The sequence below is a fragment of the Pholcus phalangioides genome, unplaced genomic scaffold, assembly GCF_987345545.1.
Source record: "Pholcus phalangioides strain wild (caught in Gottingen) unplaced genomic scaffold, Ppha-v1.0 ptg000015l_1, whole genome shotgun sequence".
Lineage (NCBI taxonomy): Eukaryota > Metazoa > Arthropoda > Arachnida > Araneae > Pholcidae > Pholcus > Pholcus phalangioides.
In genome coordinates, this window is record NW_028301608.1 from 4861770 (window position 1) to 4879410 (window position 17641).

Below are 17641 nucleotides of genomic sequence, written 5' to 3' on the forward strand. Positions count from 1 at the left end.
TTCCGCTGAGCAACCGAGAGTTAAGATTTGGTAATCAATCCAAGTGGGATGCTTGGTCAACGTGATATTTTTTTATCTTCTGGAAACGACACCCATAGCATGTCGAAATGCATTATAGGAGTCATATATTTTCCTTTCTGAATATATTTTTCTGAGCATTATCAGGCAAAGTTTATCTACTCTTCCATAGTTCATAATATGTACAAAATTTGTAATTTGTTTTTTATTATTCAAAAGAAAAAGAAAATATTCTTTATTATTTTCAAAGTTCTATGTTCAGGAGAACATTCTCTGTTCTCACCTTACGTGTCTATGCTGGGCTGCTTTGCAGCATACCAGCTGATGTGGAAAAATACAGTAAGAATCTCAAAGTTGTCAAAAAAAAACTATTTGAGACTAAAAAAACATAATTATAACGATAATACTTTAAGGAATCTTTGAACTATATTTTTTTTTCAAATTCAGAAAAGATTTCTGACTCGTTACCATATGCAAAAGTAGTAATTGCTCGTAGAGAATAGATATTACCTGAGTCAAATTCTGTGACAAATAGCCTGAATGAATAAGTTTAGCCATCTTGGAATAACTGAAGAAAAAAATCAATAAATCACAATCATGCATAAATTTAGAAAATTGATTAAAGTTGATTACAAATTTACACAGAATTTCAAACAATCACAATTCTCTGGGTTATTATGCTGTGTTCGATGGGTTGATGGCATGTGTTCCAACTACTGATGCAGTGGATATCTCTGAAACACCAGTAATTCCCCCCCCCCCAGTCTTCTGAGACACAACATTATCTCGCCTGAAGTCATCAGCAGTAGTGGACAAAACATGCCGCTAAAACTACTTATAGCATAACTCAAAAAGTTATAATTGCAAAAACCTATATTTCAGTTTTTTTTTCCTCACTTGAAAATAAATCAAAATTTATTATATGACTGGTAACATTATTTCTAGTGTGTTGGTATCTTTAGTTACTTAAAAGAGCACCTTTTCAACAGCTACTGGCAAAAACTGTTCGAGTCAGGGTTGGCAAGGTTTTTACCATACTGTCCAAAACCCTCCTGTCTAAAACTGTGCTAAACTGTCCAAAACCTCCTATTTATAACTATAAGTGAAAAACTTTGCAATTTGATAAAGAGGTAACTTCTATAATCAAATATTAAAATTTAAATTATATAAATTATATTATATTATTAATTACATTTTAAATATAATAAAATGTTGAAATTCAAAACAGTATACGTAAAGGGTTGCATGACTGATATCAGGTTATCAAACAATTGAAACTGAACTGCCTTGAGGTTAGATATTAGATTTATGAAAACATGAAAGATACAAGAATGGGATAAAAATTTGTCGCATGAAAATTAGAAAAAAAGCAATAGATATGATTACAGAATGAAATTAAACTTACGCTAATAATCGAGCACTAATAATTAAGCACAGCTGCGCCTTTTAACATTCGATAATACATAACTAATATAGCTGCCCTATCTATGCCAAGATAATTTCTAAGATAACAAAATTTGAAAATATTCTTTGAATTGATGCATAACTTGGGGGACATAAAAATAAAACGTGTTAAAGACAGTCTTTTAATAAGCCTTCTTCCAGTGTTTTTTGTATTGCTGTCCCCCATATGATAGAATTATAAATATAGCTTGACTTTATTCGGTGAAATATTAGCTCCTAGCCTCATAAGAGCAGCAATTTAAATTTAACAAAAACTTTGGGTCCTTTATCATATAGGTGTAATCAGTGTTTGTGAAATTGTGTTCTGTTAGTCATGAGTAGGTGCTACATAGTGGCCTCATTTTATTTAGATATTTTCCTTTATTTATAATTAGTTTTTAAAATTTGAGAATGTAAAATAGAAAGATCAATAAAAAGTTTGAAAAGTCAAAATAGAACAATTTGCATCTCAAATAAACACTACACCATTCATATATATTCACATCATTATATTGCTATCTAATAAAAAATAATATTTATGTTGAGTTTCACAATAATGCAATGATTATAACTGTGACTATGCGTATTTGGTACCTTCAATATAATGTATTTTTTAAAGATAAATGTTTGGACAGATTCGGCAGGGTTTTGAACAAGCACTGTCCTAAATACAGTAGGCCTACCTGCTTCATAATCATACATGAAAAATTAAATGTGCAGTAGAAATAACATAACAAACTAAAAAATTTAAAACAGTGTTTATTTAAACATTTATACGTGTATTAATTTACTATCAGATTTCCAGCCTAAAACCATAAATTTGGTGAAACAATTTATTTAGGAAAAAAAAAACAAATGACACCTTTTTGAAATATTTTTGATTTAGTTTTATTTTCTGCTAGTATATTTTTTTTAATATGTTAGTATCATGAAAAAAAACAAAAAATCCAAAAGGTTTCCATATAACATTTTGAAACTTGGATGTTTAGGACAGTTTATCCAGCGTGTCTTGTCCAAAACCAGTTTCGGACGTCCAAAACCCCAACCCTGGTTCGAGTAAATAGTTGTATCAATATTGCAAAATTGTGGTCGTTTCGTACATCGCCAAATTATGGATATAACAAGAATTATATTGAAAAAATCACTAAATTATCACCAAATTATGACGGTACTGCTATTTTGTGAGCATTCTTACACATAAAAAATAGGTGATCTCACTTATTGCAAGGGAACAAGGAAAAAAGATCCATAAGTGAAGAGACATACAAGTAAACAGCATTATTATGCTATATCTTTGACCAGAAATGCATAGTCTTATAACAGAAAATAGAATAGTCTTATAACTGAGAGAAACATATAAGTGAGAGATCACTGAAAAAATAATAATGTTGAATCCATTGAACGATATAAGACTTTATATAGTCTTATATAGGCCTATATACAAATTTATAACCAGTGAAAGCAATTTGTGTCTTATGCTCAATTTTTCACTCAAGAAATTTTGATGAATAATTGAGTAGTCATTTCCTATGTACGCAGAGGCATATTTACAGAAGTTGCTTGGCGGGCTTTAGTCCAGGGCAGTGTTTGTCAATACACATTTAGACACGTGATTCACACATCAAAATCCAATTTTACCCCTTCAAATTTCGTAGAAAAGTGAAAATACTTCTTCAAATTTCAAGCACATTTATTTCTTTAATAAAATATTACTCTTTTTTCATAAAACAAATACCCCCATTCTAGAAAATTACCCTTCAAACATTTTCTTTCAGATAACACTAGTCCAGGGTAACAAATTTGAGGAACGACTAGTCAAAAAAATCAGTAGAATAAGACAAGGGTGACAAAATTTATTTTGCTCACTAGCGGTAAAACTATAAATCTGCTTCTGCTTAGAGAGTGAGAAACTAGATCAGTCAAGGATAAGGTGAGTGACCTAGACCAGTGTTTCTCAACTGTCAGGCCCTAACACTAGTCACACTGGCTGTGAGTGATTCACGGATTCATTTTTTCCATGAATTTCACGTTAGTCATGTGTATGACCGGGCCTTTCACTTTTGCAAAAGAGACTTGCTGGGCCCCGAGCTTCCAAAGGTTGACAAACATGGACTTGGAGAGTTTTTAAAGCATGTGAGTGACCAAAAGACCGATCAGAAAAATATATATAAAGATTTTGCAAGCATGTGAAGAACAAAACTGTGCATGCATGTGAGTGATGGAAAGAGTGACCTAGAGAGTGTGTGATCATACGAGTTGTGCATTTTCTAGCATGTCAGTAGCCATGGATTATTTTTCAGTAGGTAAGTTGGTGTCATTCTTATATATATTTTTTTTTCATCATATCGGTTTACTATTTAGAAGAGAGTCTGGATTTTATTTTTTTCATACAGAGAATATTTATTTATACAACAGGAAAAACAGTTAAACAACATTAGGCATCCAGACTCTTTTAAATAAGTAACAGGAAAGACTGTTACTTATTTAAAAAAGTCTGGATGCCTAATGTTGTTTAAATGTTCCAGGAGTCTGTCCAGATTTTTTTTTGCAGTCCGATTTTTGTGAAAACTTTCCTTATTTTTATGAAAAGGATGATTAATTTTGTGCAAAAATAAGTAATTTTGTAGGAAGCGAAGTAACCTATCATAAAAGAAATGAAATTCCAAATTTATGGTTTCATGTTTTCACTTTGTAAAGGATCCGTTTTTCAGGTCCACAATTTTGTGAATGATCCATTTACGAGCCCAAATTGTGGCTGAACACACCACTGATTATGCTTGTTGGTTTCCGTTATTGCTGTTTTCTATGATGGTGATTTTTTTTTTTTTTTTTTGGGGGTAAGTTATGGCCTTGGCAACTTTTTTGGTGAAAAAGTTGTCAACAAATAAGTCTGACTGCCTGACAAAAAATCGAACTCTGGACTTTTTTCTGTTCCTAAATTTTGCTGTTGTAGGTCTGTTGATCTCTGTGGAGAGACTTTTCAATGCAGTGATTGGCTTGCATTCACAAAGAGGTGGGGGCTAAGCGAACCTACAGCCCAGGGCAGTGGAATGAGCGGTCAAATGAAAATGAGACTAGAATGGGAGAAGAGCAGTAAAACCCATGAATCCACCTCTGCCCCTGTGAGAACACCACAATCAAATAACTCATAGTACAATAAATCATAGTTTTCCAAACATTCCATTCCCCTTCGCCCCCTTCTTCAGAAATATTTTCTCTCATCTCGCCCCCCCCCAACTCAAGTAAACCCATAGGATCCTATGTGAAATCCTTAGCTTTTATCGCGCCCTGGACCATTGCATCGCCCACCAGAGGGCGATATTGCACACTTTGGGAAACTGCAATGAATGATTGAAATTATCAGGATTACATGAACGTGTGATTTTGAACTTTTAATGAATTGAATCAATCAATCATCAGCACGAACATAATAACATGAAACACGACCTCACGAACATGATATGAGGTAAATAAAACATGTAATAGAAAAGGATGCAATACAATGCCTACAGTCAATATAGGCCACACACAACACACACAATCAAATTCACTCACATCCCAATGAAATAAATGCTTATACATTACCTCGAAACAACCTAAAGCTATAGGGAATTGATTGACTCAATCAATCGATCAATCAATCATGCTGTAACGCACTCCCATCAATAAAAAACGTCCTTTAATTAACTGCAGTTTGTGATGACAGTTTTGGTTTTGCTGATTGAAATGTACAGGGAGTACGCATAAAAAACCGACATAGCATATTTCACCTCTCAGCAGCTGACATTGAGACAGTGTGACGTCACCCGATGACGTCAGAGGACTCATTTTTCCCTTATTTTCCCTTTAAAATCATCTTTGTGCGTAAAATATTCTATGAAAGTGTTTTTTACGGATGTAAAATTGATTTTTTGTAGTTTTTGTTACTTGTTTTCTTTTTCAATGCTCTTTTGTAAATTCATGCACTTGCTTGAAAATTATCCTGAGGAAAAACCTTTGTTACCGATTTCAGTTAAGGTTTTTTGTAAAAAGGTTTTGGCAACATTGTGTTTTGGCGCCTTTTTGTTGTAAATTAAAAATATTTCCATGTGTGACGTTATATTCGTACAGTTGTTGCAACGTTATTTAATTACATTATTTAATACTTTTCCTAGAAGTTAAAGAAAAGGTAGTTGCATGGTTTGTATTTGTTATTGATAAGGCGTGGTCAATTTTATTTGTATAATATTAAGTTATTAACACAATGTCTAAAATAACGTGGTTAATAAACTAGCTAATTAGTTCCAGTCGTGGGATCGACACCCCGGGGCCGCAACTAGATACTTTGCCAGCCAAGACAAAAACGCATTTTGGCGCCCACATGTAATGAAGAAGCAATTAAAGGGTGCATTCGGTCCCCCCCCCCCCCTCCGAATTTTTTTTTTTCAAAACCGAGCACACCTCAGGTCTATCGCCACAATTTACTCCCTACTGAATTTTATCGCAAGTGTAAGTGCGTGTACCTAACAGTCTGAGTGCGTATTTAGTGTTTTGCATGATTGAAGAACGGCATGTAGCCGTTCTTCATCTTTTTGGAGCAGATATTGATCCGGTTCGATGGCGATCATTCCATGTCCTCGAGGCGCTCCTGAAGTCTCTGGACGTATTCTTCCGGTGGAAGAGCAGCATCTATCGGTAGCTGAAACATCAGATCACCTGGCTGGCGAAGGTCCTCTCTTATCGACGATGGGGAGTATCCGGTGCTCTTGTGGGCGGTCCTCTGTAACTGTTGCAGGATGTTTGGGGTGATTCCTTTGCGGGTGGCGCAGGCATCAATTCTTGCACCATTTATCCACATCTGTCCTGGACTTGTCCCAACAGAACTGTTCACTGACCTTCTTGAGTGTCTTGGTGATGCCGAAATGTCCACCGCCTGGGCTTTAGTGCAATTCTTTTAGCACTTCTTTCACATGGCTCCTTGGCAGGACGAGTTGCCACCGGAATGTCTTTCCATCCTCCGATTTCCATTTGCGGTACAGCATGCTATCTCATCTCCAGAGAGTCCCGTAGCGCTCAGTATCTCTTGGTCATCTGACTCGAAGAGGCGACATCTTCCAACGTTGGTGGTTTACTACCGGTGGATTCTTTCCTGTCCATTATCGGTCGTATGTCAGGATCTTCTAGCTGGACCCTCCGAGTATTCTTGTCTTTCCAATGATCGTCACCTAAGTCTTGAGATGTTATGTCTCACTACAGAGTTTTCCGAGCGCTGTAGCCCAGGTCGATAAGATGCTCGTCTAAAGTACCATCAAATGATCAAACAAAGTTCGCCTGCCCATACTTCTCTTCTGCCTTGAGGCGATGGTGACACCTCCATATACCCGGTACTCTGGTCAGGGCATCGGTATTTCCATGGGCTTCTCGTTTAAGAGACTGTATCATACTCTCCATGCCATCTGACTCTCGTGAGCGAATAGTTCCGGTCCTGCCTTCTCTGCATCAGCGATGCACTCTTTTTCTGCTTCTGGAATGTCCATCACTTTCCTTGGGGGTACTTTGTTACGACCACATCCGAGTAGGCCGATACGTTCCTTCGGCATGTGCAACTGGTCATTCTTCATGTTTCCTCAAGAAATCCACTTTGATGATGCACGGATCCCTTATGTCTGCCACGAAGACGGTGTGTTGATAGGTGAATGTGGCGAACTTCAGTGAGACTCTTAATTTTCTTCGCACAGTCATTTTCTGTCCTGTGACTGTCTGCAGCATCAGTGATGGTGGTATGGAGAAGTCGTTGTTGGAATTTCCGAGCCAGGTCCGTCCTGACGATGCTCACATTGGCTCGGTGTCAGTGACCATCCTACACTGCAGTCCATCAATCTCGCCTCTTACACGGAGTCCGTGATCTCCTCCGTGCAGCAGTGAGACGTGGTACACTTGGCATGCCGCATCTTCCATACCGGTAGCTGTGATTGAGCATGCATTCCACAGGTGGCCTTTTTCGTGGCGTTTCCAGGTTCCCAACGACTTGTCTTTCCAGGTCCTATAATCTTTCTTGACACTCTTTAGAAGTTCTTTCAGCTCTCTGATGATGCCTGCCATAGCGTCTTCCACAACAGCCCGCAAACCATTTGTTGCTCTCGTCCCGAAGCTTGATGAGCTGCTTCAAACTTCATGGCGTAGACGAGGGTACTTTTCACGTCCTTGTAATCGCCCAGACGCAGCACCTGCTGGATGTCGGGGTCCTAGACAGAATCAACGAAGGCCTGTAGGGTCAATCTGTCCCTGATGCCCGGCGGCAATTGGGATATGCCCGCTGCGAGAGTCTTTGAATGTCCATGGCCAATTCTTGTAATGTTTCTCCCACTTTTTGCTGCCTTGTCTTCAGTTACAGCCTGTGGAAATCCTTGAGGTAATTCTCTCTGAACCTCAGGTCAAGTGCTCCATCAGAGCTTCATAGCTGGATCGGTCCTCGTCTGAAGAACTTCAGCAGCTTCACCTCGGAGAGTAGCGACTAGGTGAAAGGCCTTGAGTACACAGTCCCATCCATTCGCTGAGGCGATCAGCTTGAACTGGGTCCTGAAGATCGACCACAATGTCCTGCCGTCATGCATCGAGGGCTTGATGTTCAGCCGATTAATGTCAGCTATGGCTGGCAGGACCTGGTGGGCATCTGAGGAGAACATAGGCTCCTGAATTTTCTTTTCCAGGTTTTGTATTCTCTTTGAGAGCTTCTCATCGATCACGGTGACAGCTCCATCTAGTCTACTGCGTCCATCCTACTTTCAACTGTGGCGATGTCATTCTGAACACTGGTGATGGCGGTGGAAATGTCTTGCTTCACGGCAGTGACATCCTCTTTTACATCAGCGATGGAGGCATTGACAGTGGCAATGGAGGTGGTGATATCTTCCTTGACCGGCGCAGGGTTGTTTGGTTTTAACCAGGGTTGGGTTTTTGACGTCAAAAACCAGTTTTTGACATGACAAGCGTCGAAAACTGGTTTAAACTGTCAAAAACTGGTTTAAACCGTCAAAAACTGTCGAAAACCGTCAAAAACCTAAATGAATGCCTTTTGATAATGTTTTGAACATAATAGGTATACAACATGATGAAAAACTTACTTTTTGGCATATTACAATGTTTTATTTTTAAACATTAATTTATTACAATAATTAAAACAAAATATTAATTATAATTTGCAATTTTGAATTCTTCAACATAAGAGTCTAGAACATATAAAATATAATTTTATGGTTTATTTATCTAAGCTACTCATTACCTGTGTTCAATTTGTTAAGTGGATTAGAGCTGCTTATTCAAAATATGTATGATAGGGCATCAGGGTTAGGTTTTTGACCCCAGAAACTAACTCGGTAATAAAACTATCAAAATCTTACTGTCAATGATGTCAAATAGTTTTTGTTAACTTGATAGATATGTTAAATAACAAAATACTTACTTTTATTTAGATTAAAGGGTTTTATATTCAGAATTATAATTACTGAGGAAAAATATATATTTTGATATTTTAAATTTTCTGATCTGCCCAAAATTTTATTCCATATAAAATTTCTGACGCAGCATCTGTTAATGCACTAACTAAACTCATTTATTTTCGCCTGAAAATTTCTTAGATCAGTGTGTATAAATTCACACAGCTTTAAAGAGTATTTTCAACCAAAGCAGAGCTGACAAGACTTGATACCCAAAGCATTTGTTTTGCACGTTTGAATACAGCTTCAATTGGAAAACCATTGCATTATAAATACTAGTAAATGTACCATATCATAGTGCAAAAGTAAGAATAAACCAAGTTTGACATATACAAGCTAGCATTGCCAAATTAAATGACATTTTAGTCCTACAATTTAGTATTTCGATCGCTAGATATATTTCAATGTTATGTGCAATAAGAGTATTGTTTTAAGTATCAGTGGTTATCTAGATAATTTAATAATAACAGAAATCAACATTACATACATGATGCAATAAACTTTTTTAAACACTTATCTGTTGTAAAAAGAGTACAGCAGATAGTTTATATCAATGCATATATATAAGCAGTTGAAGAAATTTTGGAAGGTCAAGAATCATCTTGAATCAAAGAATGTCAAATCGTTCCACAGTTTTCCCTTCAATGTTCATGTTATGCTTTATTCAAATTTTATAAGAAAAAAAAACCATATATTGTCCAAAATAATTCTGTCGGGAGTAGAAAATTATTTTAGAATCTTATTAAATATTTATTCTTTGTATAACATAGTCACTTTAAACATTACATGCAATTAACATGTGCATTTTCATTGGGAATTTTTATATCGAAAAGCAATATTTGAGGTTTTTGACAGTTTTTGACAAAGGTTTTGAACGGAGGGTTTTTGACGTGACAGTTTAAACTGCGGTTTAAACCGTCAAAAACCTGCCAACCCTGGTTTTAGCCATGTTGGTTTAAACCATGGTTCAACCAAGTAGTTTTTTTAAAAAAACCAGTTCGGTTTTTTTCAAAAAGTCAAATAAAAGTGGCCTAAATATCTTTTCCTTGAAAAATATCATATTGATTCATTATTAGCCAAGTTTGAATGATTTTTCAGAAATTTTATTGTTTTTAATGTTAATACTATTTAAATAAAAAAAAACCTGGTTTAAACCAAAAAAAACCCGGTTTTTATTGGTTTTTTTACTAACCCTGACCGGCAGCGATGGATGTGTTTATCTCTTTGACGATGCCCAACTTCATCTGGCCCATAACAGACATCAGTTGGTTCAGCGGTTCTCACATTTCATTCATGTCCATTCTTCTCGTTTTCATGCAAGTCTTGAACTATCCCACCTCTAACACCCAATTGTTCCAGATAATTTTTCACAAGACTTCGAGATTGCAAAACAAGAAGTGGTTCGACGAACAAACACAGATTTATTCACAGAACAGCAATTTACACGTATTTACAACCTAATCAGAGAGCTAACAACTTCAGATTTAGATTTCTCACAATAAGGTTCTGCTCAGTTATCAAGTTACTGGAGTGTCATCCATTTAGAAGATTTCTAATTTCACTTAAAGTAATACATAATTTATTTTGTATTCGTTTGAGGACTGAGGATAATAAATCTAGTTACGATGGAAGAGTTGTGTTTAATTTTATGACCCTTTTTATCTTAGCTGTTTTATTATTGTGAATGTATATGTGATTAACAAATTCTGGATATTTAGAGCAGAGGGGAGCTTTAATTGTGTTGAATTTCTTTTCAACTCTTTCTTCTCTTGCTCATTTTTGTATCACCACTTAACGGTCAATAAAAAAAAAAAAAATTCTGATGTATTAAATTTAATGTTCTTTTTTTTTTCTATTGTTCTGCAAAAGAAATTCTTCGATTATTAATCAAACGTATAAATGTACACTGACAGATCTTTTACTAGTTTCAAAGAAAATAAATTAAACTTTCAATGAAAATCTGAATGTTGGCAAAATTTCAAAAAATTATAATTATTGAAGTTACGTAAAAAAAGAAGAAAAAAAATCAAGCTGATTTAAATCGGCGTACCCTGTATGTTTTAATTTTCTTTTCTTTATATTAAATAGACCATTTTTTGTGCAAACATATAACTTTTTTATTTTCAGGAAGATGCCTGAAATTGGTATGGTATATTCTGCTAAGTACTCTGATGATAAATATGAATACAGGTATCTAGGAGTTTTTTTTTTTAATGTTCTTTACCATTTGTATTTAAAGATTAAATATATTTTAGATTGGTGAATTGCAACAAATTTTGTGATGAAAATATGATGTGTTATCAGTGCTTTACTAGAGAACCTTCTCTCCAAAGATGACTGAGTAGATATTAATAGTGTGAACCTTTTTAAATTATTTTCCATCTTTACTTTATTTAGGGTATTTGATAATGGGAAATAAATTTTATTAAAATTTGTTCGACTAGTTTTTAGTTCAAATGCAGGGCTATTTTGCAGAAACTTTTGTGTGTTCCCCCCTTTTGACGCCCTAATAACAAGGGTAGAAAATCTGCTACAATTTCCAATGTCTGCTACATTTTGCTCAATTTCTGGCTGTTTGTTATATTTTGCTACAAAAACGCCGAAATTCTTCAATTCTGCGTCATCTTGTGCCAAAAACAAAATTTTCCCTCAAGAAACTTAGAAGTTCCATCGCAATAGAAGCTGACTTTTTTATAACATCATTTGTCCTCCTAACAATTCAATTTCTTGGGACCACAAATGAGGGCTTGAAGCCCCCTCCCCAGGATTCGGCGCCCAGACTTCCAACAACATATAAAATAGACAAAATAAAAACGTATAAAACAAACTATACAAGTGGCCGCTCATCTGCAGAACAATGAAAAAACCTTCAATTGCTGTTTCCAGCATTTTTTTTATGAAAACAAAAAATTGACTCCTTTAATTTATGCGTTCCTTATGTTCCCTGACTGGCTGTATTTGACGAACCATTCATGTATCCTTTAATACCTTTAATTGAATGGAAAAGTTTGCGAAAGAATGTATTATTGTGTGCACTGGAAAAACAGCAATGACTAATCTGTCTTCACTATCAGGAGTTGCGCACAAAAGCTGTCTGTAAATTCAGGGTGTCTACGATCATGGAAAAGTGGTAAAATCCTGGAAAAGTAATTAAATGAGAAAAGGGTCACAAAATAAGTGAAAATTAGGGAGTGAAAACAGATGTACTCAGATTGGATGTACTCTAATAATCATTATTCTATAGTTTTTATTTCTATCGTTTAAGTCAGGGCCGTCATTTCAACTTTTTCTGGGGGGGGGGGGGCAAAGCACATGTGCTCAATGTATGTATATATATTTATTTATTTATTTATACATATATACCATTTTTAGTGTATTTTCAAAAGCCGGGGGGGGGCTGTTCCCCCCCCCCCAAATGACAGGCGCCTGGTTTAAGTTAATAATAATTCAAGTCTATAGTTTTAATCACTTTATTAAATTTTTTAGAATTTCTAATAAATATTCTAAGAATAACACGGTAAAAGAAGTTATCTCAAAGTATGTTGAATCAAGCAGAGATAATGATCAAGAGCCAACTCAAAAAGAAACACCATTTTAAATATAACGGGTAAATTCTAGTAAAAGAAGCAAAATCAAATGATCAAAAATACTTTAAACTGAAGAGAACAAAATCATAACTTAGACTTGCATCAACAGCAAAATCGAAAATAATAATTACTTTTCTAATGATTGTTTCAAGTCTCTTCTGTAGTGATTTTTTTTTATTTTAAATTAGTGATTACCAAGTTTACAAGCTAAATTAAAAAACACTCATTGTCGGATTAGTTTTGAAATCTGAAATACCATAAGTTACAATGTCTCTATGTCAAAAGCCTCTCATTTGTTGATATTCTAGAGAATGTACAAATATATAAATATTATAAAGTCTCTCAAAGTTTTTATGATTTAAAAATTTAAAAAAAAATTCTATAAGTAATCTCTGTATTTTGTGTCTTGTTGGGGCACCCCCTTCTTCTGAGCTGAGATTGCACTGTCTTTTTAAATTAAAAATTAATCCTGTGTATTCTACTGCATGTATATAAAAACTGTGTATTTTATTTATTGCCAAAATTTTAAAAGTGCTACAAAACTGATAAATGCTGCTACAAAAATCGAATTTCCATTTTCCACCCCTGTAATAATGATATTTATCGCTTGACCAGTTGTATAAATGAACTTAATTAGATATTTATTATGGTTTTTAAATGTGTGCTCATCAAGTACATTTCACCCGAACTCCTTGACCAACATACTGCTCTTGGCAGAGGGTCAAGTTTATCATTGTTTGTGTATTAATAGGCCTATTGTTGCCCTGAAGTCACAAGTGTTAGCGTTCTGGCTTTTGTCTGGGTATGGATGTTACACGCTGGACAGATCATACGAATCTTTCAGGAATACATGGTTGTATTATTAAAAAATTAAAAATATATTTATTTATTGAGGTCTGTGTTCTGCCCCAGCAATTACAGTAAAATTTCTCTGAGAAAAACACTTTCCGTTCTTGAAGGAAAAAAAAGTTTTTAAGAAAATTAATCAATGTCTATGATAAACGTTATGTACCATGAAGTTGAAAATGCTTTCTGCTTTAGTTTAACAGGAATTGAAAAACACTCGTTCTTGAAGATGCTTGTTCTAGGTTCAGTTTATTCACTTTGTCCAGTGGCCAAAGGGCCCTCAATCTTTCCATCACAGTATTAAAGATAATTGTTTTTTTTATCAATATAATAAAGAATGAATTGTGCTGTTTAGTAATAAATATAATTACAAATATTATGCAAATTTCTTATTGTTGACTTTGTTTTGGTTTAATAGGCATGTTAAACTTCCAGCAGCTTTAGCAGATGAAATTACAGGAACTCATTTATTGACTGAAACCGAGTGGAGAAATCTTGGTGTCCAGCAATCTCCCGGATGGGAACATTATATGTTCCATAAACCAGGTAAAAAAAAAAATATTCTGTATCACTTTCATATAAATTGTACATTTTTCGGGGGGGGGGGGGGGGAGAGAGAGGTTTTGATCCTACAGCACACCTTTTGAAATCCAGACTACAGGATGCACATAGAGTCTGTAACCCTTAGTTTTCAGTTTAGTGATTTATCAAAGTAAGGGGGGATGATTTTTTTAAATTGAAATGTTTAAACTTTTCTAAATTTGTTTCGTTTGCATCTCTTTCTTTACTATACCCCCTTGTGACGGAGTCAATGTCATGGCCTCTAATGATTATTTCATTACTAATACTTTCTTTTTTTCTTTATACAAACTACTTACAGACCTGCCAACTCTGGATTTAGGCAGGAGACTCTGGATTTTTCATCCTTCCTCCTGCTCTCCAGATTTGTTAAAATTTCTCCGGATTTTGGCAGAAAATTAGATTTTACGCGAGCTTTCACGTTGTCGTGACGTCAATGACTGCCATCGTCGTTAGGGGAAATGCCCATAGAGGACAGCCATAAAAAAGGTCTTGGTGACCACATTGAAGCAACTGGCAAAGACATGACTTTGTTTATGTGGCGTTTATCGGCCATCATGTCTTCAGAAATAAAATATAAAACTTTAAGCTATATAAAGCTAAATGTAAAGCTTTTAAGAGTTCATATACCCAAGATTATCAATCACTAATAGCATCCACGAAAGGAAACTTATGTTTTATGAACAATATACATGTAGATGTGACTTCTTTATTCTTTATGGAAAGACTGACATGGAATTATATTCTGCTCGGGGGGGGGGGGGGTGAACTTTTTCTTAATTGATGGGGGAAAAAAAATTGTGAATTTTTTTTGATTGAGTCTATGAGTGGGACGGGAGAATCTCCAGATTTCTAGATTCCAAAAGTTGGCATGTCTGTACTTATAGCTTCGAAATTGCTCTTAACTGTTGTGTTCCATCTTCATTAGAATCAGTAACTGATTTTGAGACGAACTTCTTAGAAATGTTAAAGTTGCTTCAAAAACAGATATGGGACTTGCCGGACAAAAATGTTCTTTCCTTATCAGAAAACTAATTTATGGTAAAAAATATCGAAAATCAGAAAGTCAATTCAGTACTTCAGAAAATTTACCATCTTACATAAGGGTACTTTTGAATAAACATAACATAATGTATCTGTCCTTGATTATTAAAAAAAATTATATATATTATGTTGCATTATATAAGCTTGTATAAATAAGGTTTGCAATATTTAAAAGAAAAGAAAATGGTGAGGGAAAATATGGTATTTGAATAGACACGGTAAAACAATTATTTATAAATGTTATGAAGAAAATTGGGACAGGAAGGAGAGCAGTAGTTAAAAAAATACAAATGAATTCAGTGCCTACAGAGACATGTAGAACCACTTGAGAGTCCGAGAATTATTTCTGTTGTATTCAGGATGTTGATTCTATAATGATGTCAAGCGGATTTAATTTTAGTGGAATGATTCCTTTGTACTTTTTATTGAGGAAGCATATGTGTTCAGTGAACACCCCCCCCCCTCCTCCCACCAATTGTGACCTCTCAGGGCTCTCGGATAGAAAGTCTTTCTCACAGTATTGGAACGTTTTATTTATTTGGTATAAAAATCTGTGAAAGATCATTGCATTCAAACTTTGGTAGGTACACAAATTGGAAGGACCATGCAGGGATGTCGGTGTAAGAACAATAAATTAAACACATGCGAACATATCAAAAGGGGAAAATGCATAAAAGATGACACTAATTAAATAGGTTAAATACTTAACACTAACAAATAATAAATAAATACCTAATGCAACTAACAAACCTAAACCAAATAACCTATAACAACTAACAAACAAACAATAAAATAAGCATGTATGCACAAATAATTTCTCATAATTTAAAACCTTTCTCATAAATTTATAATCAAGTAAAATGCAATGGAATTTCGATCCTTGAAGAGCTTGAGGCCATCAATTCAGTTCAGATTTTTCACTTTGGGTCACAAATCACTTTGAACTTGGCACAGCAGGCAATACAAATAAACTACAGTCTTGTTATTTCATTTATTATCTTCACTTCAAAGTATGAAAGACCTGCACCAGCCCGAAACAAATGTAACTCTGACAATTTAAATATGTTAGGGCCACATATATACACACACAACACGTTCTTGCATGTGCCAATTTGTTAGTAATTCTGCAGAGGAGTGTATGAGGTGTATACATGGTTTAGTAGTGGTAGTCTTTTTACTTTCAAGTTTGAGGAAACAAAGATTTGAATTATAAGTATTGATCATCTTACAAATAGTGTTTTGTTTTGTTTATTTACTTTTTTTTTTAAATAATGTTTCTTATTTTTCTTGTATAGAGCCTCATGTTTTGCTGTTCAGACGTCCATTATCTCCATCAGAGAGGGATAACTTTGATGTTGCGACGATTATGGCGCTAAGTCAAACAAGTCAGTGAAGACTAATCAATCAAGCATTGCCATTTCAATTTTACTTACCCATTGTCTCACTGGGTATCTTATTTTTGATTGTAACTATCTCAGTAAATCATTTTAAAAATTGAAATTTTCAATTTTTTCTAATTGCTTGATCTTATTATTTTCTATTGTATTAGGGTGTCATTTCCATTATTGGTGAGATGCAAAAACGTCATGAAAAATCTTCACTACTGCTTTTCTTTGTGAAGAAATGTGCATGATTTGCTTATGAGAGAGAGAGAGAAGTGAAAGCATACTTTTGCCCATTTTCAAGTATTATTTATTACAGATCCTCCTGGCTTCTTGCATTTCCCTAAATAATTAATATTAATAAACCACACATGAACCTTGTAAACATTCCTCTAAGGAACCTATAACAAATTGATGCATGTGTTGTGTACCTAATGTGAAGTTTCTTTCTGAGAAATCTTGAGCAATTTATTTTTCGTACATGGTAAAAACATACAGAGCTGCCCTTTTGTGGGCATCGTGCTGGACTGTCATGGTGAGGATCCAGATTCGAACCCTGTTGACACACAGTGGTGATTGGCTGAAATTTGTTTTCTGTGGTTTTCCTATTTCAAGGCATGAATGTGAGCGTCTCCCATTTGAAAAAATTTATCCACACAGAGAACAGGCAGACCCTCAACATGATACCTGTATTACAGGGAAATTCAAAAGCATTTCCATCTCTACTTCAAAATATGAAACACAGATGGTAGCACTAACAAGAACGTGAACCTAACACAACTCTGACAACATAATATGTTAGGGCCTCACATATATACACACACACACATCATGTTCCGGCATGTAAATATTCATTAGAAATTCCTCAGAGGAATGTGTACAAGGTGCATGTTTGGTTAAGTAGCTGTAGTAGTCATTTGGGGCTTTACACTCGCAATAAAAATGGAGAAGTGTTAACCTTTAAGCAGCTTAGCAAGAATCACTAAATCCCCTATAAAATGCATAGCTTTTTTAAAAAATTAAGTAGATTTGTTTCCAATTTACAGTGGAAACACAGTAAGGGGTATAAGGAAGAGTATTCCATTGAAAAATTAATGTTACAAAATATCAGAGCTTGTTGTCAATGATTAAATACATCAGGATAGCTGTGTTTCTTCATGAAGAAGTGGGGGCGTTCTTCCTCAATTACCTTTGCACTGGGCTGATATGACTGGTCCTGACCGGATACAATTTTGTCTCATTGAAGTCTCATTTGAAAATTATAAAA

At 34.8% G+C, this 17641-nt stretch overlaps 2 protein-coding genes across 4 annotated transcripts in view; one reads left to right on the top strand and one right to left on the bottom strand.

The window, feature by feature from the left end:
* TSG101 (tumor susceptibility gene 101) overlaps nt 1–5217 on the bottom strand; it is a 49944-nt gene extending 44727 nt beyond the window's left edge. Inside the window, exons 1-2 of one of the 2 annotated variants that reach the window (XM_089242644.1) lie at nt 5047–5217; nt 529–586 (exon numbers count right to left, since the gene is read on the bottom strand). In XM_089242644.1, the coding sequence (XP_089098770.1) occupies nt 529–576 (48 nt within the window). In that variant the 5' untranslated portion in view covers nt 577–586; nt 5047–5217. The remainder of the gene's footprint in view (nt 1–528; nt 587–5046) is intronic. The other variant, XM_089242643.1, reaches the window with a different exon arrangement.
* Nucleotides 5218–5499: 282 nt separating this feature from the next.
* On the top strand, nt 5500–16492 carry LOC149075298 (cyclin-dependent kinases regulatory subunit-like). Of its 2 annotated transcripts, none has more exons than XM_089245387.1 (4): nt 5500–5629; nt 11064–11126; nt 13788–13915; nt 16288–16492. In XM_089245387.1, exons 2-4 carry the CDS (start codon nt 11068–11070, stop codon nt 16383–16385), a joined length of 285 nt encoding a protein of 94 aa, XP_089101513.1. In that variant the 5' UTR covers nt 5500–5629; nt 11064–11067; the 3' UTR covers nt 16386–16492. The 2 variants fall into 2 exon arrangements, with proteins under 2 accessions (XP_089101513.1, XP_089101514.1); XM_089245388.1 differs by having other exon boundaries at nt 5512–5640.
* The last annotated feature ends 1149 nt before the right edge of the window (nt 16493–17641 follow it).